Below are 25,144 nucleotides of genomic sequence, written 5' to 3'. Positions count from 1 at the left end.
TCCCATTCTGCATTTTCCTCCTGATTTGTTGAACCAGTTAAGTGAGGAGGCCCAGGGCCGCGTCCTGTCTGGGCCTGTGGTCTGGCTGCGGTGCAGCCCCCGTGATCTGGGTGGGAAGCCTCTTCCCCGTGACTGGGGGTCTGTCACTTGGCCGCCCGTGGACATCCTGAGGGCAAGTCCTCGCATCACCAACAAGTGTCTTACCACACACGGAGAGGGGGTGGGCTTAGGGCAGCCTCTTCATTTCGGGTTAGATGTCGTTTCCTAGAGCCTCTTCCCAGGGGCCAGGTGAGCCCAGACTGACCGGAAAGACCTGTGGTCAGCTCTGTGCAGTTTGCAGCGCCTTTAAGGCCCCGATTTTATGAAGTCAGCCAAAAAACAAAAAAAAGAAATGAGACTCTTGTAATGAATTTAAAATAGTTTGTTGCTATCCACACAGTACTTAAAAACTGGAAGACTGTTTGTTTTAGTAAAGTGCTGTATCCTTCCTCTGTGTTCATTAGCATGACTGAACACATTTCTATTGACTCTGTATAATGTGTTTACTTAGAATCAGGCCTGTTTAAGCATGTGTAATTAGTGGCTCCGTCTCTTACCCCGAGTTGCTGTAGATGGAGGAATGGAGCAAAGAGCAGGGTGGCAAAGGCAAGTAATATGCCGGCCTTTTCGTTTATTGGAGGAAAGCTCTCACCTTCTTCACACATTCAAAGGTCCCATCTTACCGGCTAATAGTTTCTGAAGGGGCAGGGTCGCTACGGGTGTTTTCCCGCCCGGGGTAACCGTCCCTGCCTTGTGAGGTATGATGTCTGGGGTCTGGATTGAGGACGTTACTACTCCTAGCTCATAGATCGGATCTAGCCCTCAGTTCCCTTGCCTGGGAAAAGAACCCACCAAGTTCCTGAGTTTCCTCCCCTCCCCACTCCCGAGTCTACGAGGCACCACCACTGATGGCGATCCCCCCTCGGTCAAGCCAAGACCAGTGGCGGGACTGCCCTTCCCTCCCCGTTCTGTTGTCTGATTTGAAAGTGCGTACTTTCTGCCCCAGAACTGAAAGGTCCTGAAAGTCAATGCCAAACACTGACATAAATTGTGTGCTAGAGGTTTACTGGTAATAATGACGATAAGAACATTCGTGGGTGTGCTTTATCGAGCACTTACTATGTGCCAGGCACTGGGCTAAGTGAAGCATATGATGTGGTATCACATTTCATCCACCCAGTGTCCCTTTGGGGTGGGGTTCCATTAACTCGCTTTTGCAGATAATGAAACCCAGGCTCAGAGAAATTAAGTCACTCGCCTAAGATCATAGAGCTGATGGCGGAATTGGGACTTCAACCCAGATACATCAGACTCATGTATTGAGTGGCTGCAATGGATTGAAATTCATTTTTTAAAACCACAAATGGGGGCGCCTGGGTAGCCCAGTCGGTTAAGCATCCAGCCCAGTTGGTTCCAGCTCAGGTCATGATCTCATGGTTCGTGACTTTGAGCCCCGAGTCAGGCTGTGTGCTGACAGCACAGAGCCCGCTTGAGATTCTCTCTCTCCCTGTCTCTCTGCCCCTCCCCAGCTGGCTCTCTCTGTCTCTCTCAAAATAAATAAATAAAACTTAAAAGAATAAACCCCACAAATGAACAAACCAAAAAACACCTGGTTGGTCACCATTGGAGGTTGCTACATCACCAACTCATTGCTCTAAGATTTAATAGGTAAGAGCAAAGAATCATGTGTTTTTCTTTCCTTTCCTGTACCACGCCTTTTTCAGGGAGACCAAGTCGTTGACGAAGAAAAGTTACTTTTTATGTTGAAGAATCCCTGCTAAATAAATGCAGAAGGAATCCCAGAATTAGAAGACGGCCATTTTGAAAACTTTAATGAGATTATGGATCTAGGTAACAGTCCTCAGTGGATGAAAACACTGCTCGAAGGAAGGCTGTTGGGGACTTTATAACCCAAATTCCGGGCCGACACCATGGGAACCCGGGGTGGCACAGCCGGATGCCATACCTCATGATAGGACACTGTTGGACATATATGCACCACTTGTGAAGCATTCCTACCTAAAAAAACAAACAAACAAACAAAATCTAACCTGAATCTAATCAAGCCTTCCACTCTAACTGCCACCTTACAGGAAATACAGGAGAATGACCCAATCTTACCAACTTGTCAGTGCCCTGAAGAAGAGGGGAGGGTGGAGAGGTTGTTACAGAATAAAAGGAACCTAAGAGTCCTAACAACCAGAGCTGGTGCATAGACATTGTTTGGATCTTGATCCAGGGAAAGCAATAGTTAAATGATATTTTTTGAGAATAATAGAGAAAACTTAAATATAGACTGTTCGTGATAGTTAGGAGTCATTGTTCATTTTGTTAGCCGTGATAATGGCACGCGGGTCATACGAAAACTGATTGTTTGCCTTGGATGCCTACTGAGATATTGATGGGCGATATGACACGGGGCGGGGATTCATTTTAAATCCTCCAGCAAAACTACCAGGGAGTGGGGGAAAGAAAGAGGTGACAGCAGCTTGTCCATTGTTGACAGTGTTGAAACTGGATGATGGGAACAGGTGGATTCATTCATTCTGTTCTTCTCCCTACTTTGGGGAATGTTTGAAATTTTCCATAATAAAAAGAAAGAAGAAAAGCCCCAGTGGCAAAAAGCATTAATACTCAGGGTGTCCGTGGGTATGTCCCTGATGGCTTGAGCAGTGAGCAGATGATGGTTGTGGCAGTTATGTGGCTGTGAAGCCAGCTCCACGGGTTTATTCCAAGCTGCTTGCAGAGGTGTGTGCACCCCTGGAAGCCCTTCCCGGCAGGGGTGTCTGGGGTCAGGTCCCGAATGCAGGGCAGGGCTCCTGGTGCCTACCCTGCAGTCCCAGCCTGTGGAGGGCAGGAGGGGCGCAGCCCAGTGGCTGGGATGACCGGTCGCTTTTGCTGCCAAGAAGGGAGCGTGACAGGAGACACGGCGTTCAGAATAGAGATGTTGGCGTCTCTGGTAGACTCATACCCTTTCTTGTCCTTTTCTTCAGAGGAAGTGGCTTTTAGAAAAAAGAGGCTGTGCATTAAATTTATCCCACGGGATTCAACTGAAGCTGCGATTTGTGACATTCGGATCATGGGCCGGACGAAGCAGGCCCCCCCTCAGTACACGTTTATTGGGTAAGTCTCAGGAACGCTGATCTCCTCTCTTCTCTCTGCCAGGAGTGCTCAGGTCACTCCCAGGGCTGAGGTCCCGAGACGGTGTGTGACCCGGGGGCTCTCGGCCACCTGCCTCTCTAGCCTGAGCTCTCATTGCTGCCCTTCCTGCTTACGCTGCTGCCACTCCAGATGCAGAGCCCTTGACCTCTCTGTGCCTCTGCTCACACTGCCTGCTCCATCTAAGGGACTTTCCTTCCCTTGTCCTCCTGTGTGTTCGTCCTTCAGGCTTCTCGGGGGCCTTTCCACATACCTGAAAGCCCAGATATTCGCTCCTTTTTGACCACTTGGCCTCAACCCTCTACATTGTGTATTCGCCCCACCAGAGTTTAAGGAGCACCCGTTTTGTCCCTCAGGGCCAAAGACCCCGGCTGTGGTGCTGAGGGAGCAAGCAAAGACCTGCTCTCATGGAGCTGGTCTTCTAAAGGGGGAGACAAGCAGCAAACAAGAAATAAACGAGACCATTTCAGTTAATGGCAAAAATGAAACAGCAATGAACGGAGGCTACTTCAGCGAGGGTGTCAGGAGGGTGACATTTGACAGAGATGTAAATGTCAAGAAGAAAGCAGCTCTGCAGAGACTTGAAGGCAGAGCCATCTAGGCCCAGGAGAAGAGCGAGTGTAAAGGTGGGAATGGGTGTGGCATGTTCAGGAGCAGAAAGCAGCCCAGTGTGGCCGGCACGGGCAAGCGAGGATGAGCCGGCGTTTGGAGTGAGCGGTTAGCAGGACCTCGCACAATCGTGGCGGAAGTTTGGATTTTATTCCAAGAGCAATGGAGAGCCATCGGAGGGTTTAGAGTCGGGAAGAAACGTGAATATTGCATGACTACATGATAATTCCTTGTGCAATTCTTTAGTCTGATGCTCATCCTCCCTGATAAGCAGAGGACTGCTGAGGGCTTGGCCCACTGTGTCCTATTCACCCGGTAGCCTCAGTACCAGACGTGGGCCCAGCTCTGTAGCTGTTTTATAAATACTAAGTACAAAGAATCTCAGGATTTCACTCTGGGCTCTAGATTGTAAGTGACAAGAAACCCAACCCCGGCTGGCTTAAGCAAAAGGAAGAATTCGTTGGCCAACGTAACAGCAGAGATCAGAGGGCACGATGGCTTCAGGTGTGGCTGGAAGTAGGTGCTCAGAGGACATCCCTAGGACCTGGTTTCTGCCATGTTTACCTCCTTTCCCAGATTCCTTGGGGTAGATGCCTCTCTTCCACCTGCTCTTCCCCAGTGGACTCATGGTGGTGTGGGAGCTCTGCCTACTCATCCTCCAGGTTCAAGTTCTGAGGCAGAGAGCAAGCCTGGGTTCTTGATCATTCAAACAAGTTCTAGAATTCAGTCTCAATGGTCCTGATTGATCTCACTGGGGTCACATGCACCCTGAACTCATCGCTGCTCCCTGGAAAATGTCATTCTCTGAGAAACCAGGCCTGAACCGGAGGCAGGATTGGCTCTGTTGGAACCCAGGGGCTACGACTGAGGAGACAGCTGCCCCCCAGATATGGAGGGAAAGCAAAGAGTCAGAAAGAGGGACAAATGGATGCTGGATGCCCAAAAGATGACAGGTGTTCATTATATTCAGTCAAGTGAAATTCAGGTCTCTCCAACCAGTGAGTCCCATAGATCATTTTTGGTGCCCCCGGCCACGGGCCTCTCTCCCTGTCCAACTTCGCAGGTACCATGCCCGTCCCCGTGGGCCCCCATGGGTGCACTCTCCTACTTGGCTTTTGCAGTGACCTCTACATCCGGGTTGTGCTCTGTTTTGCTTCTTGTTCACTGGAGCCCAGGTCTTCACTGTACAAGCCAAGCCTTTCTCCGCGGAGCTCTCCCATGGGCAGTGGCTGGGAATGTGGTGTTTGCATGGAGCACCTGGGGAGCAAGTGTCTCAGGAACACCTGATTTTCATCTTGGTGCACAATTAGACTCTCGGCTGTGGAATCTGAATGCCCTGACTCAGGATTTTGTGGTCCCTAAGAAGGATTCTATGATCATCCTCTTCCTATACACTGAAACGTCCTGTTTTGCAACATGGTTTAAACTAATTATATAAACAGGATTACAGGAGGAGGAAATAGTTAAGAGAATGACCATACTTTAGGTATTTTAGAAGCAGCTATTTACATACAAATAAAAAGTCATTTAATAATGAACTTTTTTTTTTTTAATATTTATTCATTTCTGAGAGCACGAGTGGGGGAGGGTGGGAGACACAGAATCCGAATCAGGCTCCAGGCTCTGAGCTATCAGCACAGAGCCCCACGTGGGGGCTTGAACCCATGAACCGTGAGATCATGACCCAAACCGAAGTCAGATGCTCAACCAACTGAGCCAGCCAGATGCCCCAGTAATGAACTTTTAAAGTCTAATTTCAGTTACTATGTGTATTTTAAATTACAAGCTATAGTACTTTAGAAGACTCCATTTTTAACCAGTTTAAATAATTCTAAAGAATAGATTGTTACCATATGTATCTTGATAATCAAAACTAGAATCTTCTTTCTTTTATATCATTTTGAAAAGATTGCTAAATTAGCATATTTGGTATCATCTTGGAGCAAAAATTCTTTTCCATAAGACGACAATTCCCGCGTTGTTTTTTAAAATATTTATTTTTACGTAATCTCTGTACTCAACGTGGGGCTTGAACTTACAACCCCAAGGTCAAGAGTCACATGCTGCACCACTTGAGCCGGCCAGGTGCCCCCAGTGCTATTGTTAAGGAAGGAAGGAGAACAGTGTCTAGAACTCTGAGTCCCCTTCTTCTTAAAAATGAGCACATATATTACTTTGCAAGAGTTTGAGGTTGTCGGCTGGGGTAGACACACCTCAGCATGACAACAGCTCCTCCAAGGCCATTGCCAAGATGTGATGAAATCAGCATAGCTGATGGGAATCATCCGTCTAATAAGACCTGTTTGTGGTTTAGAAGAGTTCCTGTAGTGTAGTGAGGAGGTGCTAGAAGTATCCACTGCAGAAGTCTATCCTCATGGTTTGACGAGATACAGTTCTATGGGGCAGCTGAGAAGTTGTAAATTGGATGTGGCTAAAATAATCCCATTCCAGCTCCAAAGACCGAACCAGTCTCATAACCACTCCTAACTGGGTGTTGTGGGGGTGGACTGCAGTGGGTGTGCGGATCACGGAACAAGAAACCTGATGTGGCATTTGTCAAGCCCTTTTGCGACCACTCTTGGTTGTAGTGGTCTGTGGGGCACATGCCTCAGGCTTTGTGGCTTGAAGAGATCTCCCAAACTGACCACGAGAAGGAGGCCAACTGCTGGTGACATCCAGGCAGTAGGAGCTTTATCCAGAAATTGGGATGTGTCCTTGGGCAGGGTGGGGCTAATTCCACACACCCCCACACCCCCACCCCGCCGTTGTTAAAAAGCCAGGCACACGCATCCGTTCATCCATTTTTGCCCCATCTGTCTCATGCTAACCAGGTAAAGGACTTCAAGTGGATCATTACATAATTACCTACGGTGAAATGGCAAAATGAAAAGAATTTTGAAGACTGAGAACTAAGGAAAATGTCCATAGTATAACCGGGAAGCAGCTCCGGGGTGGCTAAAGATGGCATGTCAGAGAAACCTGCCTTGTTGGGACAGTTGGCTTCACATTAGGCTCTGAACTGTGACATCTGGAGCACAAAGGGAGGTGACATAAGTGGTCATTGTGGGCAAGAGTGGACTCCCCGGTACTTGAGGCTATGATTCTTTTCAATGAATTGGTTCACTTTGTTCCTCAGGTAAATGCTTTGTGCTAAACCACACCGTGAAGATTTCTCTTTTCTCCTAAAGGGAACTGAACAGCATGGGGATCTGGTATCGAATGGGCAAAGTCCCCAGGAATCATGACTCATCTCAACCCACAACGCCTTCCCAGTCATCCGCTGCTTCCACCCCGGCCCCCAACCTTCCCAGGTGAGGCCTTGTCACTGGTATCCTATGCTGTTACGCGCATTACGGTCTTGTGGTCTCGGGTCTCAGAACAGCTCCACTTAGTGTGTGCTGAAAACTGCAGAAGCAATAAACCGTCAGAGGAGATTTTCAAAAACCCAATTAGAAATGTTTGCATTACACGAATGTAAAGGCCATTCTGTATTCTGTTTTGTACGTATTCTGCAGGCTCCTAAAATAGCAGAATATGCAACTTTAAATTGGCTTGCTATTCTAAAGAGCTCATACCTGCACACAAACGCGTGATTTATAGCCACGTGGTTGGGAACACTGGCCATAAGAAGGTAGAATTCCTTCTCTGCCTCGGCCAACAACTCATTTGAGGGTTGGTAAGTAATTTTGTTCATTTTCGTATCATTTCTTTTCCCAGTGAGCCACAAACTAAGAAATGGGTAGTTTGGGTATGAGAGAATAGTGAGAAGGTTTTCAGGGCATGTTGGTTTCAGTAATCCTGCAGAGAAGCTTAGGTGAGCAAACTGGTCACTCTGTACCTGATTTCAGTTGTAATAGACGTAGTAATGGTCTCTACGCTTTCAGCAAAAAGTAGATGGTGAAAAGAATCCTGTCAAATGAAAACCCTTCCCTCTCAGCCCTTAAACTTACCGTGGTGAGGATTGCCTAATGCAGAGAATTGTCAATTTCGTGTGCTGTGCACCTGAAACTAATAGAACGTTGTAAGTCAACCATAGTTCAATAAAAACAAACAAACAAACAAAAAACCCCTCTGCTTTACTAGTAGTGAATTATTTGAGGGCAAGGAACAAACAGCCGTGAGGGATTAAATTTGAGAAAGGTATTACAAAAATAAATAAAACAAGTAAGAATTGGCGAGGCAGTGCTGTTTGGGGATTGATGTAGCACAAATGAGGAATCTAAGAGCTTCCACATGGGTGAATAGAGATGAACAGCGTCTGTCGGGAACAGATTGTGGGGCTCCTCCTGGGCCCCACAGACCACACCCTGCCCTCCAGGAGGTGCAGAGGAGAGCCTGGTGTAGCCACCGGTTCTCCGCGCGCTGCTCCTCTAGCTGAGCGCCCGCCCCGACCTTGGCAGAACACCACTGGCGTGAGCCAGCAGCTCAGAGGACTCTGTCTCTCGGGACATCCCCCATAAAGCCAATCTGGTCTTTCCTCATGACAGTTTCACGAACCCTGAGCGATACTTAAACTTGACCACCTGGAATCGCCTGAAACTTTGCAAGTAGTTTTCAGCCTCCCTCTGGCATGAAGAGACAGGAATAGCCAGTGAGCTTCCCAGAGTTGTACACTGAACAGTGGATGTCTCTGGTTTAGGAGTACCAGGCCAGCGCAGCTCAGTTCAGTTCGGCACTTTCTCAGTGCCCAGGGCACCTGCATGGCTGTGGTCACTGTCAGCTGCACTGGGGGACAGCCCAGGCCCATCACCTGTGCTCAGGTCAGCTGAAACCCATAGCCCAGGAGTAGTCACAGCTGCTACCTATTGACATCACAGGGTCTGGAAGGGGCTAGATATGGGCAGCACCTCCGGGCAGGCTCTAAGTTTCTGTCGGATAAAGAGCACTGGTTCTCTCAGTTAAAGCACGAAGAGCCCCCCCACAGAAGCTTGCCAGTCAGCCAGAGAGCACGGTCACCAGCGATGGAAGCAAGAGGGCCCGGGAACACTGGCCACGGGGAACCAGGTAGAATTGGAGATTCTTTGTATCAGAACGAAGGGTTCACAAGGCTTGTATATTTTATACAGAAACTCTTGTTGTGGTTTGCAATGGCTCCAAGGAACTTGGATCAGTTTTGTTTTACTTGCCCAATGAAGCAGATGTCAGCATAGTCCATATAAAAGGTATTGTCATATGACTGAGTTAAGTCTGCCACTGTGCAGTAGGATAATCGACTGTTACATTAATGCTTCCCAGTAAAAGCCACTGTCTGTCCCAAGCTCTCCTCCGGCACTGGGCAGCACTTCCTAGGTGGCATGCACATCTCGGGGAGCCTCCTAATGCACGGGGGCGGTTTTGGCGTCTTTGCTTTTTGTATTGTTTCCCTAACTAGTCCCTTTGACTTTTAAAAAATGAAATGCTGATGATTTCACTCAAAATGTCCACTGAAGATTTATGAAATGATGAGTATTTTCCTGGAGCCTTCAGGTCTGTCGGGTCTCCAGCAGAGGAATGTGATAGCTTTATCTCTGTGGGCGATGCTAGTTTTCCCATGTCGGGGTCTGCATGGGGCCCATGGGGTGAAGGCCTCCAAATCCAGCTCCTGTGAACTCTCTCCCATCCCGAAGCTTCAGACTTTAAGCTAAAATAGTACTCTTGTCTTCCCTTCCTTTTTCAGGCTTCTGTGCCTCTGCTCACGTGGAAGCCTGTGTGCAACAGGTGTGTCTTAGATTCCCCTGCTTTAGATGTCCGCTCAAATGCTTCCTCTGCCAGGAAGCCTTCCCTGAATGCCCTGGGGCTGGGCCTGGGCTGGGCTTTTCTCTCTGAGTGCTTCTTCTTGGTCATCATGCCTTCACTTTGGGTTGTGTTCATGTGAACTCCTTGAGGGCAGGAACCATGTCCGGTATCTGTTATCTCTAGCGCTCCGCACAGACCTAGACATGTACTCAGTTTTGCAACAAATGCTTCTCTCACAGCCTAGGACCCTGTGCTGCAGTCCCACCCACCCCACCCCCACCTCCTGCCCCTGACGACTCCTGAGTCCCTGAGCACTTCTTGGGCCCTTTTCTGATTCTAGCCCAAGCTTAAGAAATACTTCCAAGTGCGGTCTTTGTGTGGACACAGGGATCAGGTGGCAAAGCCAGGCTAGAGAGAGTGTGCGGTGGTGCAGCGCCCTCTACTGACCAGATCTGGAGGTGGCCGGGAGGACCGGCAGGCCGGTCCGAGCAAGGGGCAGCAGGCCATTTTTCCCAGCAAATCTTGCTGAGGGGACTGGAAAGGACCGAGGGAGGGGCCGGTAAAGACCCTGTTGCCTGCTTGAGCTCAGGCTTTTGCCTCAGAAGCTAAAAATGTGTGCTCTGCCTCCCATTTCTTATGTTGTCCCTCATGTTTCAAAGAATCCCATGCCGTCTTTTTGGAGCACTGTTATCCCCAGCTTATTTCAGACAAAAGGAACGGTTGGTGGACTTTTCCAGAGTTGATGGGTCATCACCTGAGGACCTCATGGTCCTGGCAGAACTGCCCTCTCTTTCCAAAGGCATTTCCTGGCCCCGGGAGCAAGCACTTCCTGCCTGTTTCCTTCCTGTTGTTGCAGAGAATGATAGTCTTTTCCTTTCGGAATGGTCAGGCCCCCGCAGAGACGAGGGAGCCCCTCGGTTGTATCCAGTGAATGGACACAGTGTTTGGTAAAGTTCATGGCAAGAGGCAGGATGAGGCGTGTTGGCAGTGCTCTTTTTCCTCATTCAGGAAACCTTTATCTCACACACATACATTGCTGCACACATCTGCCAACCACTTCCAAGCAAAGAAGGACCTGCCTCCTCTTCCAGGAGCATGGAGCCCATGTTCTCTCCGGGCATCAGTGCGGCTCCACCTTCGGCCTGTCCATTCCATGCACCCCGGTCAGGGTGGTCCGGCCTTGGGGCTGAGACCCAGTCCCATCTCCCCATCCGTCCTCCGAGGCGGCCACGGCTCTGCGAGTCCGCCTGATACATACAAGCAGACGATCGGTCTGTGGATCCAGGCTTTTCTGGTTCTCTTCCATGCCGCTGCCTTAGGGCAGGGGGAAGCGCCTTCCTGCTTCAACCAGAGCAGCCCCCAACTGCTCCCTCTCACGCCGGGTTCTTACATGTGGTTCTGCTGCCCCCGGCTCCGAGGTTTGGAAACGCTCTGGGAGGCAGGTGGGTTCACAACTGATGGAGCACCGGCGGCCCCAGAGTGTGGATAAATGAACGGTTCCGTGTTGTCCCGGGTGGGGGCCCCTGGTGGACTGCTGCCCCCTGGCTTGCTGAACGGTAGAACCAGTGGCTTGATAAAGACATCAGAGGCATGCTTATCAAATTTGCAGATGACACAGAGTCATTAGGGAGTGCTGATGTGCTGAACGACAGAATCAATACTCTGCATCTCCTCTACAGCTAGAACACCCTGCTGGAACCAGGAGATGAAAGGTGATGGGTGAAAACGGACGGCATATCACCCCCCCTCCCCAGGTTAAAAAAGTCAGTTGCACAAGGACCAAACTGAGGAGACCCGGCTTAGCAGTGATTTGTGTGCAGTGACCAGGCTGGGCACGAACTGGGGTTGTGTGGAATGCGGCCTGGTGTGCCCAGTGGGGCGTGTCCCAGGAGGTGGCGTCCCACACCTGTTGGGTTCGTTGGGAGGGTCACGTCCATTGCCACACACCTCCTTGTGAAACTTACCCAAATTGAGCACCGAATTAGAGTATGAGGAACTGCTGTTTTGACCTGAGTAGAGACTTGGCAATTGGCTTCAGGTGTTTGAATGGTCAGTGGGTACAAGGCAGAGAAGTGTTTCCAGGTGGGGATGGGTCGTGGGCAATCCCAGAAGACAAAAAATCGAGACTTTTCGGACCTTTTCTTCATAAGCCTTATTTAAAAAGTATATCCCGGGGCGCCTGGGTGGCTCAGTCGGTTAAGCGGCCGACTTCGGCTCAGGTCATGATCTCGCGGTCCATGAGTTCGAGCCGCGCATCGGGCTCTGTGCTGACAGCTCAGAGCCCGGAGCCTGTTTCAGATTCTGTGTCTCCCTCTCTCTGACCCTCCCCCGTTCACGCTCTCTCTCTGTCTCAAAAATAAATAAACGTTAAAAAAATTAAAAAAAGTATATCCCATCCCCACCCTCAGATTCAGACTCCTTGCCAGAGGTGACTCCAGGGAGCTGTGGCAGGTGGAGAGGGCACAGAGCAGTGGGTGTTTGTCGCCGTGGTCTGCTCTGTGTGTGTGTGGCTTTTAGTGCTTCCTCATTGTTTGATTTGTGGCCGTTGTCCCCTTCCCCTCACCAGTGCTGGTGTCTGGGGAGGAGGCTCGGAGAGCTGTGGAGGGCCGTGTGGCACCCTCCCTGGGATGGAGGGCACAGAGGGCCCTCTGCAGTGCTGACCTGGTGTTTGTGTCCCGGCCTTGGCATGGATTTTGTCCCTTTCCAAGTTTGTCTGAAATAAGTAGTCTGGACTCCCAGGTGCTAGAATTTCTAGCTTCTGTGGACACCAGGCTTGGGCTGTCCCGGGAAAGGTGGAGTGTGTGTTCCAGGAGCTCCTGTCTGCCCTTCCCGCCGGCCCGAGTCTTACATGTCGTGTTTCTGAAGGACAAGCTGCCACCTCAGGCCGTGGGCACGTCCTACGATCCTCCGCTGACATTGTCCCTCCCCTGGGAGAGGGAGCCGCAGAGCACACGCTCCTCTGCCAGCTGTTGAGTCCTGCCCTGCAGCCTTCGCCTGCGAGGTGCGGCCTCTGGGGAGCCTCTCCCAGGTGCCAGGCGGGGCTGAGCTTCCCTCATAAGGCGCGTGTCACTGCCCTGAGTTGTTCCGGTAATCTTCCGGTGATTTGTCAGCTCCCAGCGAGTTGTCAGTCACAGGTTCCAAAGTATGTTTCTTAGTGACAGACATAATTGTACTTAACTTTTTGCGTGGATGTTATCAATCTGTGACAGATACTCTGGGAAATGGGGCATTTTGATTGCAGAAGGTCTGTCACACGCGTTTAGTCTTCCTCTCAGGGACACCAGGATTCAGTCACAACTTTTGCTTGTCGATGTCAGGTTTTAAGAACATAGATCCTTGCTGACCTCAAAAATCGTTCCGTCACTCCGATCCCAGGGCTGTCATCGGAAAGGTTAATGGCTCTTCCTAAAGGAGAGAGAAAATCGCACTTCGAGGATCTGGAATTCAGGCCGTGCACGCCCAGGCCCAACCCCCCCCCCATCACAGCCGTTGTCAGAGTTCCCTGAGCCGCCACACTCTGTCCGGCCTCCCTGACCCCGCCTTCCTGGGATGTGGGATCAGCTCCGCCAGTTGATCAAGCCGCAGAATAAGCCAGCAACCCGGACAGAGCCTCGGCTCATGGGCTGGCATCCTGTTGTCGAAACTGACAGCTTAAACTCCGCAGGCCGCCTCAGTCGGTGGTCAGTTATGAGATGGTTTTTGTGCTGTAGATGACATGTGTCACCTGCCCTGTTGTTGCCGGAATTGAACGGGGGGTCCAGGCTGGCACCGATCAGGGAGGCCGAGTTTCCCTGTTGAGGTGTTTGCCACCGGCACTGGAGATCCTGCCTATCGGGAGGCCCAGCAGGCTTGCCTGGTTTATAGCTTTGATGCGGGAGGCTCAGCGGAGGGGAGGGGACGGGACGGGACAGGTTTTCAGAGTTGAAAGCTGTTCTTTAAGGTTCCTCACTTATGAGAAGGGCTGTCTGTGTCCTGCATCAAGGTGAGATGAGCACGCAAGACCAAAGATGGATTCTGTTGGTTCTCTTCTTCCCCCATAATAGTAAACCGTATGGCCTGGATCCCGAGCTCCCTTCCACAGAAGCAGGACCGTCTGGGGGCACATGAGCCCCGGGGGAGCACCCTGGCTTGGTCCCCCTGAAGGAGGGCTTGGGGCTGGCCGGTCCAGCAGGGCCCTCAGAACCTTGCACCTCAGCAGGGCGTGCCCAGGCAGAACTGTGGGTCTGGCTTCACTTGGGATCATTAGACTTCCTTTTCCTTCACACGAAAACCACACACATTTTTGTTGGTTTAACTGTGAAGATGGGATACACATTTTCATATCCTTCCATGCCGTGTCACCCCTTTGAAGATGAAGACTTAAGGCAGATGTTTCTCGCACGTAGAGCACAAGCATGGGCATTCACCGTGTATTTGAGTTCTCCTCTGCTCCTGGTACCTTCCACCCACTCCGTTCAACAGAACCAACAGCCGGGGCGTCTCGGAGGAGAGCCGTCCGCAGGGGCAGGACCCGAACACCAAATCAAAGTGAGATTAGACCCTGAGCTTCCTGGGGCTCAGGTATTACTTCATTTCAATTGCTCACCTTTATATTCTCTGCCTGGAACTTTAAAGTCCTGGGTTGCCTGCTGTCCCATTGAGGTTTTTAGACTCGCACGTATTCTTTTTTCTTTCTGGAACTTTCACTGGCTTCCTGTTATCTGACCTATCTCCCATATCATCTTGCATCAATCCAGGTGAATCTCTTGACTCCCGAGCATCTCAGCCTCATTCCAGAACCATCTCAGCCTCATTCCAGAACCATTTCTGCTCTGGCCATTGCTGTGTATCTCCCCTCATGCCTGCCCCAGGCCCTCCTGGAAGAGGCAGGCCAGACTCCAGAATACTGAGGCTTGGTCCTGTCCACCTTCCGGCCTAGGGTAGCCTTTGCCTCTTGTAGAAAGCCCGGCCTGGGCTGCTTTCCCCCTTCCCCTCCTCCAGTTTCTCACACCAGACAATTTGGCATTTCACATTTCCCTGTCATTGCTACGTATATTTATGTTTGCTCTTATGACTAGATCTGCTGGCTTATTGATAACAGGGATTCTCCTGTTTCCTTCTCTCGTAAAGCTTCGGAAAAGGTTAGTCACACAGAAATACAGATGATAATGTACTACCGTGTATGGAAATCTAGCAAGTTCTTTTGGCCGTGTCAACTCAATTCAGTTCAGCGTCAGTGAAAAATGTGTGGCCCCCAAATGGCAGGGACTTTTGAACACCAGGTGCCTGGCACATGGTAAGCACTCAGAATGTGTATTAAATGTATAAAGTGAGCTGGTTTAGATACACAGGACCAGGTATCCTGTATTATCCTTCTCCACCTTCCATTTATTCTGCCAGCCAGCCAGCCAGCCAGCCAGTACAGACTTGCCTTTGCATTTGCTGGGTCTCCAACACTTTGCAAGTGCTTTTGCAAATAAGAACTCACTTAATCCTAATAACAGCTCTGTGAATTAGGGTACTGTTATTCATATCCACTTCAAGATGAAGAAGCTGAGACCCAGGAGGTTAAATTCCTTTCCCAAGGTCACACAGAGCTCGGATTTGGACCCGAGCAGGTGAGCTGCCTGTGGCTTACAGGCCGCCTGTGCCCGGGTCACTGGCTGTGGAGCAGCCAGCCAGGTGTCCCAGCCGTCTTCACGTGCGGCCTCTCCAGGCTCCTGACCAGCAGCTGGGAGCCGGGGGCTTCCCAGAGTGTGCACGTGGGGCTGGGGGAGCCCGTTGTCTTCCTGGGCTCCTCCGGTTGGAAGCTGCCCTCGCAGTCTGCACTCACACCCTCTCAGGAGACACCCGGATGTTGGCCGGGGTCCAGTCCGCTGGTGCCATAGATGGTGGCCGAGGAGAACATGTGGGCGCCATACACGAGAGGGTCCTGGCGTCACAGCTCAAATGGCTCCCGAGCCCGCGATGAAGCGGGGTTACAAGCAGTTTGATTTATTCTGGCGATGATGAGAGCCCTGCAAAAGAGACCTACAGGGGAGGGTTCTCTGAATATCTCTCAAGTGCCGGGGTCACCGAGCTGTGACTGCTCTTGCAACAGTATCAAACTTCGCTTTGGTGTCAGTAATTTTGAAGGGGAAATTTCATTAGAATGCAGTTTGGTATTGTTGGATATGAATGATGGGTTTAGGCTGAGCAATACACTTTTTGATATTAATTTTTAATATGGCTTCTTGGGAAGTCAGAGCTTCTATTTAATGAAGAATTGACTATTAGTCAATACAGCTCCTGCCTCTGAGCCGGCCTTCTTTGCTCTCACTCTTCCACATCAGATTTTGACAAGGTATTTGCTGCTTGTAAATGTGGTATCTTTGTGATTTTTGTGACTCTGTGAGTGTCTTATTTTTCTTGGTGGTTATGATGGTTCTGCGTGCTTCTTGTTGTCCCGGAAGCAGGGCTGTAAATGTGAAATGATTTCCTCCTGTGCCTGGTTCGCAAGTGCATGGGGCTCTTTGTGCAGTTGGTTTAAAGCTCCAGGGTTTGGAGAAAGGCCTTTTTCAGGATTATGAAAATAGTTTTCCGTGTGTCAGAACAGATTTATCAGTTCACTTTAGGGTCGGTTTTGTGAACCAGACCATTTAGAAGAGGATATTTTACCTTTTATCAGAGTGGAAGCTGACAGTCTATTTGCAGGTAGCTCTATGGAATATTTCACCTGGATCTTTCAGTGTAAATCTAGCTGCCAAACAAAGTAAAAATGGGCGTTAAGCGAAATTTCCCGTGATTTTACCCACCCCAACCCCCACCCCCAGGCTGTTCTATTTCAAGGCAGGGTTTCAATTATTAATTTGGATATTTAATAAAATCCCTTGCTTGCAGGAACTTTTAAAAGTCCCCTTGAATTTTATTCGGGTCGGGTTTTTGCCCGTGGGTCGGGTAGCATTCAACTTGAATATCTTTCTTGAGCAGATGTTTTGTTTCCAGTTGAATAATAATATTAACAATCGAATAAACGAAATTATCATCATCATTATTTCAGCCACAATTTTTTTAAGCATCTTGTGCCGGGCACTGTGCAAACACTTTACAGATATTGTTTAAATCTTCCTAACCACGCAGTGAGGTGCGTAATGGAAACGAGCAAAGCTTTTAAGAAACGAGCAAGCTGCAGCCAGGAGAGGTGGCGGCTGACCCAAAGGCAGAGCATCAGGGCTCAGAGGAGCCAGGACTGGAGCCCAGTCCCACCACCCCTGCCTGAGTGTTAAGACTCTTGCCTCAGTGTCTCCTGCGGCCTCGACCAGGACCAGACACAGCCACAAGCCATTTCAGCCCATGGTTCACATTGTACCTCCTTCTTAGTCATTGCTTCATTTTGCTCAGCAAATTGTTTTCCACAGCTTCTGAGATTGATTGAGCAAGGAGGAGAAGAATGCGCCTTTGATTCTTTGTTAGGGTTTGTTATTTTCGGCTCGGACTGTTCCCCTGCCCGCCCTGCACTCTCACGCACGTAGCCTTTTATGAATCTGTGTTTGGCAGTCTCGCTGCTCTTGAATTTTGGAAAAGCGGATATTTTAGTAGGCTGGAAGAAGATGAAAAGCTAGAAGTGCCCATATGTTCCTTGTTTTTAAAAGTAGGGTCAGTGAGGTTTAGAGACTCTTTAAATATTTCAGTTTATAAGATTAGACTAGATCATCTGGAATGGAAGTGTGGTGCCCTGGGTCCCAGACTTCACTTTTTTCTTCATTTCTTTTATATGGGAGGTAGGTGTTTTGGCATTGCAGGGTTCAAGTGTAATAAAACTTAAATGTAGTGAATAAATACCATGATTTGGAGTGTTGCAGCAGCTATGAAGTTAGTTTCCTTTCTTTTTCTTTCTTTCTTTCTTTTTTTTTTTTTTAAGTAATCAGTGACTTGAAAAATAACAGTTTAGTACAAGGATGGTAACTTAACTGAAAACTCCAAAGCCTTAAATTTGAGAATGCTTGTTGAGTGCACCTGGGTTTGGACTGTACCCCCACCCCCACCCCCCACCCCCGCCTCCACCCCCTAATTTATATACACAATGCTGGATATAACTCCAAACTCCAGAGTCGAGTCTTTGGCATTTTTCTAAGGAAGCGTGCTCTTCACCCAGTTAAATCTTGGCAGGCTGAGATTAAGCCTCGCTCCTGAAATGTCGATTTGAGTACCCTGAAATTGAACACAGTGGTGCGTCTTGTTAAACCCATGCCATCCTTTGTCCTCGCACCCTCTTGGCAAGTGATGTGGTTGGTGGTGGTTTTTCTTGATCCTGAGGTATCTGTAGAAGCCCACAGTCTGAGCAACTGCCTACCCCAACCCCAAGTCTCCAAGTGAGGGCCCTTTGGAGGTGACTTACTGCCACGCACGTGGGGAGAGGCAGGGGGGCTGGGACCAGGTCTCCCCTCCAGTCATGGTCCAGCTAGCATTTGATACTTCGGGCTGTGAGGTGTGACAGACAGCACTGTGCTGCCCTTGGTGACCCCACACGAGGTCCTGGGAGAAACCTGGCTGAGGAAGGGCTGTGGTCACCACCCTGGTAGAGCCTCTGAATACCCAGAGAGGAGGGACCTTGACCTTAATTGTCTTCCAGGGCCCCGCCCTTCTCCACCTAGAGTAAGCGGGAACTTTGTGCTCCCTGCATTTCCTGTCATGTTCATTCACTCTTCATACCTCTTGGATTTCTAAATTTCAAGAGTAATTTGTCACTTTAGAGGAGGGAGTCATTAATAACCATTATTGAGAACTGTCGAGCCTTCCTCTCTGTGTGTGAGTGTCTGAGTTAAGCATCCAAAAAATTGGCCTTGTTGATGGCAAACAGGGCCTCAGTATTGACAGATCAGGACTGCCCCACCCCCACTGGTCTTTCTCACGTTCTAGTTTTTCCAAGTCTGTCTTTAATCACTGAGAGAGTGGCGGCCGAGTGGTTAAAGCATGTCCTCCTGGAATTCATTAGTATTATTACCAAAGACCGTGTTGTAAATTGTTGATTTTTTTTTTTTAACTGCTTGGAAAAAATTTCTCAACTATTTCATTTTAATGTGCTTTAAGAGTAAAAAAAAAAAGGGGGGGGGAGAAAGATTTTCCTCGTCAAACATTTGAAACAAAATAGTTCTGAAACCCTGGCTTCAGATCTCTCTGGGTGTGGGCTTTGAGTGGTTGTCCTAAAAGGAAGCTGAAAATAGCATCTCCCTCACCTCAGGCTGTGGGGTGCTGGCCGGGAAGAACCCCCAAACCTTCTGAAAGTGGTTAAAAAGAATTGGCATTCGGTGTATGTTAATGCACATTGTTATTCTTTAACATTAAAATTCCACTAAAGTAGTAATAATTACTGTTAATATCTTCCAGTGGAAACTTACAGTAAAGGAGCAATAGTAGAAACAGTATTTAAAGGAGAGCTGCAGCGTGATAAGAATGCAAATAAGTGTTATTAGCCTAATGATTTTGCCGTCGCCATGGTTGTGCGGCACCAGTGTTGTGAATATGTCATCCGGCACCCGTGAATTTGGAAAGTGTGTCAAAACACAACTTCAATTAGTTTGCTCTAATTATGGCTCTGGAGAGTTTGTAACTACATCACTCCTCATTAAAAGAGATTTTCTTATATGGATTAATGTAATATACAAAGGAAAGTTTCAAAGTTCCCGACGCCGTTTGCTCCCGCAACGAGGCAAGCTCAGAGCGGGGCTGTGATGGATCCTGGGTCTGCTGCTGCCACCGGCCTGGCCGAGGCAGGGGGCCGAGCGGCGGCTGTGGCCGGAGGGGAGCCGTGCAGGCTCTGCCTGGGGCAGCCCATCCCTCCGTCTGGATAATCGGCCTCCTGCTGAAGTGGCCAGTGCAAATGGAGTTTGGACGATTTCCACAAGAGGGTAAATGAACCCATCTCAAGCCTTTAAGAGAAAGCTGCTGATCTGCAACGAGGAGGATGTCCCTCGTCCACAGCACCTGTGGCGTCTGGCAGCCGGCTCAGCCGAAGGAGCTCAAGACCTCCCGTGGCCACGTGCAGTGTGTGAAGTCAGCCTTTGGTCCTGTCCTGGGGGCCTTGAGGGAGACTTCCCGCGAAAATGTACTTTGGGTCCCGCAGAACCCCAGGGCATCTGTGAAGTGTCAAAAGTCTTGTCCCAGAGTGAAAGACCGAACTCGAAGGAAAGGATATCTCTTGCCTAAACCGATAGGTAGTTACAGATGCGATTGTGGAGCTGTCGCCGTTTTGAAAGAAGAAAAGTCCACATTTTCTTAGGCTGTTACTGACTTCCCTCCCCTTGGACCCCTGCAGCGCCCACCTCTGCGAGGCCTCCCCGCGCAGGGGCTGGACGGCTACCCCAGGCCTCCAGCCCGCTGTACGAGGACGTTTCCTTGAGCTCTGCTGCCCCTCCCCACGCCCCATCCTCCTGAGCAGCTGGCCACAGCATCCTTAGGACTCCCCAGTGTGGGGAGCCCGGTGGTACATTTTGAATCCAAGAGTTAAATTGGAGAATGCTTGTTGAGTGCACCTGGGTTTGGAATGCATCCCCCCCCCCCCTTCACCCCTACCCCCTTATTTACACACCCAATGCTGGGTATCTAAAATACAGCTTTGAATACATTTGTACTTTTTTTTTTTTTTTTACTTCCGTGTTCTCTTTGTCCTTATTTCTGGTGAGTACAAGGGCGGGTGTGTGTAATGAGTGACTTGGCCTTCTTTACACCACTCACAAGCAGTGTTCCCTCGAGCGCGTTATCTTGCTACTCTGAGCCTCCGTTACCTCTTCTGTGAAGGTGGGGATAAGACTATCTCCCTTGGAGATTGTTCTGGGGACTAAATGGGGGCCACATGAAAGTGCCCCACCAGACACACCGCGGGCCCTCGTGCACGTGGCCTCCTGTCTTGGTCCAGGGTTTCTTTCCGAGTCCGGTCGGAGCGTGAGCACCTCATTCCCTGAGACCTCTCTGTTGCCACCACTTGGCTCCCGTCGGCCCCAGCCGTAGCTTCAATCACACCCCCCTCTCCGGCCCAGCTCTCACGGAGCCAGACTGTGGGCGCGGGGGCCCCCGCAGGGCTGGGGCGGGGATCGCTGTGCTCACAGGTGAGCAGCTGGTGAGGGGTTAAGATAGTAATTGTGTAAGTCTTCCAGGCTTTCTCCCAGTTCTGCGATAATTTGATGAAGAACTTCACCCTAATTAAATATTCAAATTAGGAATAAGTGTCAATATGGCTTCCCATTGCCTGGAATGATGATTAATTGTATTCAAAACTCTAGTGGCCCACTGTAATCTAAACTGAACCGTTGTTCTTGATTATTTCTGCACCACACTTGCCATGTTTTTGTTTTAAGATTTAAACTAGTAATTGATTTGCCATATGCTGTCGAGCTGCACATACTTTCAAGCTGCACGTTGAGGAACTTGGGGAGTTTGGAATTGTGATTTCCTTAGCCTTCCAGTGGCAGTTTTCCTGTCCAATGCAGAGTGATCTGGTTGGGAGAACGTGGTGTCTGTGTTGCCCATGAGGAAAACTCATTATATAGTCAAGTTGGTAGGCTGAAGTCGTATTGATCGTGGCACACGAGTTGCTTGAATGGAAAATGAACAAATCCGTACATTTGGTTGGTGCTTTGCGTGATTTCGGCAAAACAGCATGTTCTAGTGGAAAAAAGGATCAGGTCAGATCCCAGCTCGGCCAGTTTCTTTAGCTCTGTGACCTTGGGCAAGTCCCTTAACCTCTCTGAACCTCCTTTCCCCTGGTCAGTAGAATAATACTTACCTTGCCGGGTTGGGCCAATTAGGGATGAGTGTGAATCGTGAAGAGTAATTGAGGTGCTCAGTAAGTGGTAACTGTCCTAATAATAGATGATTGCAGGAACAAAGGCTTCATGTCAAGAGCCCCCCTTCCCCACCTCCTGACCATCAGGAGTCTGAAATCACCTCCCACTTTCCTGAACGACCCTGCACTGGACACTTCCTAGGGTTTAGCAGAGTGCCTGGTGCAGGGTAGGCACTCAACAGATGTTTGTTTGTTTTATGCCATTGCTTTAAAATTAAAACCTAGAACCTTACTTGTATACCTTCTATTTAGAGCTTTTTTACTTTGCAATATAGGCAATTTATGTGTTTCAATTTACTTATAGATAAATTCCTAAAGAGGACAGATAGAAGTCTCGTGTGGCCCTTTTCATTTTTTTTTTAAACTCTATTCTTTTAGCACAGTTGTAAGCTCACTCTAAAATTGAGGGGAAGAGATCTTTCATATATCCCCTGTCATCACATGTACGTAGCTTCCCTGTTATCAACATTCCTCGCCAGAGTGGTGCTTTGTTTGTTTGTTTGTTTTTAAACCAGGGATGAAACTACACTGACACATTGTAATCCCCTCAAGTCCATAGTTTGGGTTTGCTCTTGGTGTTGGACATTCTGTGGGTTTGCACAGATGTATAATGACCTATGCCCGTCGTCATAAAATCATTCAGAGTATCCTCACTGCCTTGAAAATCCTCTGTTCTGCCCATTCACCTCTCTCCCAGCCCCTGGAAACTAGTCATCTTTTTACTGTCTCCACAGTTTTGTCTTTTCCAGAATGTCCTAGAATTGGAATCCAGTAGCATGTTGCCTTCTCAGATTGGCATCTTTCACTTAGTAATACGCATTTATCATTTGGGTTTTCAAACGATCTCTGTGCCAAACCTGTGCTTGGCATATAGTAGGAGCTCAGTTAAAAACTGGTGGACCGAGTCAGTCACAACATATGACTATGGCAGCCTTGTGTGCCTACCGATACCTCAGTCCGTCTGCCCTTGGGCAGCATCAATTCATTGGGTATATTTGGAATCAAGTTTCAAGTCTGAGCATAGAAAGTTTGTGAGATCGTGAAGATCATCGTAGAGGAAATAGGTCTTTTAGGTTTTACAAAACCTCACTTGACTCTGCTGGTGTCAGCCACAAAACAAAAGGAAAAATGTCTCATCAGCCCTTAAAAATGGTAGTGAAACTTGCACGTGGTTATTTCTTTCTGAGGTTGGTTCCAAAATCAACGAGAAAAGAAAACTCCCCAGACCGAAAATTATTTTAGGACCTAGACTCCTTAAAGTCCTCAAGACTTTCAGTCTCAGTGGAATGAAATTGCAAGAAAAAAATCGCAACATTATCTCTCATTATCTCTGGGTCTTCACAGATCTAAATCTAACTAAGAACTCAGTTTGGAAGCACAGGGGACCTGGAGTGGGAATCCTCTGCAAAGTCTTTGAGGATACCGGTGCTGGTCGGGCTTTCCAGCTGAAAATGATTCATTTTAATTACCATCCAGGGCGATCTGATACCTGAGCATATGGTCCTTAAGAAATAAGCTTGCCCAAACTGTCAGCGAGTGTGGGCAATGGTCAGGGACCTCATTCTGACACCGTTGACCAGCCTTGGAGAGCGGACGCTCTAGAAGGTGCTTATTAAAATGCCAGCAGGTGCAGCGAGGGTCCCCTTTCCTGTGACTCCCTCACCCTGCTTGTGCCAGGTGTTTTATAAGAGCCTTTTTCTTCATTAAATGGCATTCATTAAGCACGTCCTTACACCTGGCACAGAAGCTGTGTGTCACAGATGACTTCTTCCCAATGGTGTTTTGCAGGAATAAAGTGGAATTTCATTTAGCCATTTGCCGTGTTCTTTCTCCCCCGACCACCTCCACTCAATTATTGTGGCTTTTGCATATTCTATTCCTCCTCCCCCCTCCCCATTGTGTTACTTTCTTTTGCACGTTACCTCTGGTCCTTGTCCACCAGCAGGCAGGTTAGCTGGAAAACAAGATGTTCCTTTTGCACCGAGTGCTGTGCTGTTTGCTTTCGTATACATTTGCTCAGCTAACACTCCCGGCAACTTCTGGTCTCTGCCGTCTTCCTTTTACTGATAAAAAGAATAACTTCCCATTAGAAAAAATTAACACATAAAAATATATGAAGGGAGAGGGGGATCCACACTCTCAGCTCAGACGTCCGTGGTCCACACTGTGATCCCAGCCCTGCCACCAGCCCAGGGCCATCTCTGCTGTGATCTGATGTATCCTTTCAGGTCCCTTTGGTTCTTGGGTGCCTGTTACATATATGGGTACCCACAGAAATAATGTGTGTAGGGTTGTTGCCTACTCAGGGTTTGTTGTGTTTCATTTTGATCAAACAACTGAGTCTTTGAGATTTGGCTGTGGTGATAGAAAAAGTCTGGCATTTTCCTTCTTCTTCTGTCCTAGTTCAGTATTAAAATGAACATTTTCCCAATTCACTGCTCTGACAAACACAGCTGCAAGGATGCATCCACGCCTCTCCTGCAGCTGAGTTCACGCTCCCAATAACATGGTCAGCACCCTCCCCCAGTTCCACCCACAAAACCTGTAAACATCATTTTATATCTGCAAAGTATTTTGAATCAGAGACTTTATAATGTTCCATAAATTATGTCATATTTATAACCTAACGTTCTGGTGTTTGAGTAGAGCGTCACGATTCTGAGCTGAATGTTGTAGTTTTCCCCGTCAGGGTTCAAATCCAAGCTGTGTCTCCCCCCCCACCCCCACCCCAGGCAAGCTGCTGAGCCTTTCCGAGGCCATCTGTCAAACAGAGATGATCTCAGCGCCCAGTTGTAGGATTCGGGTGGGGGTTACGTGATGCATGTGAAGGGGAAGCCCTCCGAAAATGTCGCTAAGGTTATTTGCCTGTTTTTATCTTCAGTAAGTCTTTTCCCACATTTCCAGTTATTTCCTCAGGCTCCATTTCTAGGGGGAAAGAAAAAACGCAGGTCCTTTGTTCTGCTTTCTTCCCCACTCTTAAGTCTTAACTTCAAATCCTTTGGCGCATGTTTGAATGTATTTCTTTCAGAGAAAGGGACGTGAATGGTCTTGCTTTGTCAGCGTCTTCCACTGTGAAAGACAACTTGAGGGAATAAGAAATTGCTGGAATTCAGCTCTGTCTTCCTTCAGAACCTCTGTGGCTCCTTTGTCTTGAGGCAAGTAGTATGATAGAGGAAAAGTCTGAAGTCACTGTCGGTGTCTGCCAGGATTCGTCTCGCAGTGGGTCTCTCTTGACTGCCATTTCTGGAGGACCGTCAGCCCGGTTGGCTTCTTTCTTTCGGTGTTTTTGTCTTCTTTTTTAGATCAGGGAAGTATTTTCAGCTTCACTAAAGTATACTCAATCTAGGATAAACTGCACCTATTTAAAGTAGAATTTGATGAGCTTTGACATATGCTGCCATCACCAAAATCAACATCCTGGAATATACCCACCAACCCCAAAACCTCCTTGTCGTCCTTCATAGGACACCCTCCCTCCTCAGGCAGCCGCTGATCTGCTTTCTATCCCTATGGGTTAGTTTGCATTTTCTAGACCTTTACATAATATCACGGAATGATCCCACCTGTACTTTTTACTTTATTTTTGACTTGGCGTAATTATCTTGATATTTACCCACGTTGGGTTTGTCAGCAGTTTCTTTTTTATTGTTGAGTAGTATCCATGGCATGGATATACATACTGTGATACAGTTATCAAATCACTGGACATTTAGCTTGTTTTTAGTTTTTATTACTACAGATAAATAGCTGTTTAGTACATTGGTGTATAATTCTTTTTTTTTATGTTTATTTTGAGAGAGAGTGAGCAGGGGAAGGGCGGCG

The 25,144-nt window shown here is 48.6% G+C and overlaps 1 protein-coding gene across 7 annotated transcripts in view; it reads left to right on the top strand.

Moving 5' to 3' along the window:
* MVB12B (multivesicular body subunit 12B) overlaps window positions 1-25,144 on the top strand; it is a 263,019-nt gene that overhangs the window by 128,809 nt on the left and 109,066 nt on the right. For all 7 annotated transcript variants that reach the window (XM_047830752.1, XM_047830757.1, XM_047830755.1 and 4 more), the window contains exons 5-6: window positions 3,033-3,162; window positions 6,996-7,118. In XM_047830752.1, coding sequence (XP_047686708.1) covers window positions 3,033-3,162; window positions 6,996-7,118 — 253 coding nt within the window. The remainder of the gene's footprint in view (window positions 1-3,032; window positions 3,163-6,995; window positions 7,119-25,144) is intronic.

The sequence above is a fragment of the Prionailurus viverrinus genome, chromosome D4 (assembly GCF_022837055.1).
Source record: "Prionailurus viverrinus isolate Anna chromosome D4, UM_Priviv_1.0, whole genome shotgun sequence".
NCBI lineage: Eukaryota > Metazoa > Chordata > Mammalia > Carnivora > Felidae > Prionailurus > Prionailurus viverrinus.
The sequence above is the reverse complement of the archived record's forward strand: the minus strand, read 5'-3'. Positions and strand labels throughout refer to the sequence as shown.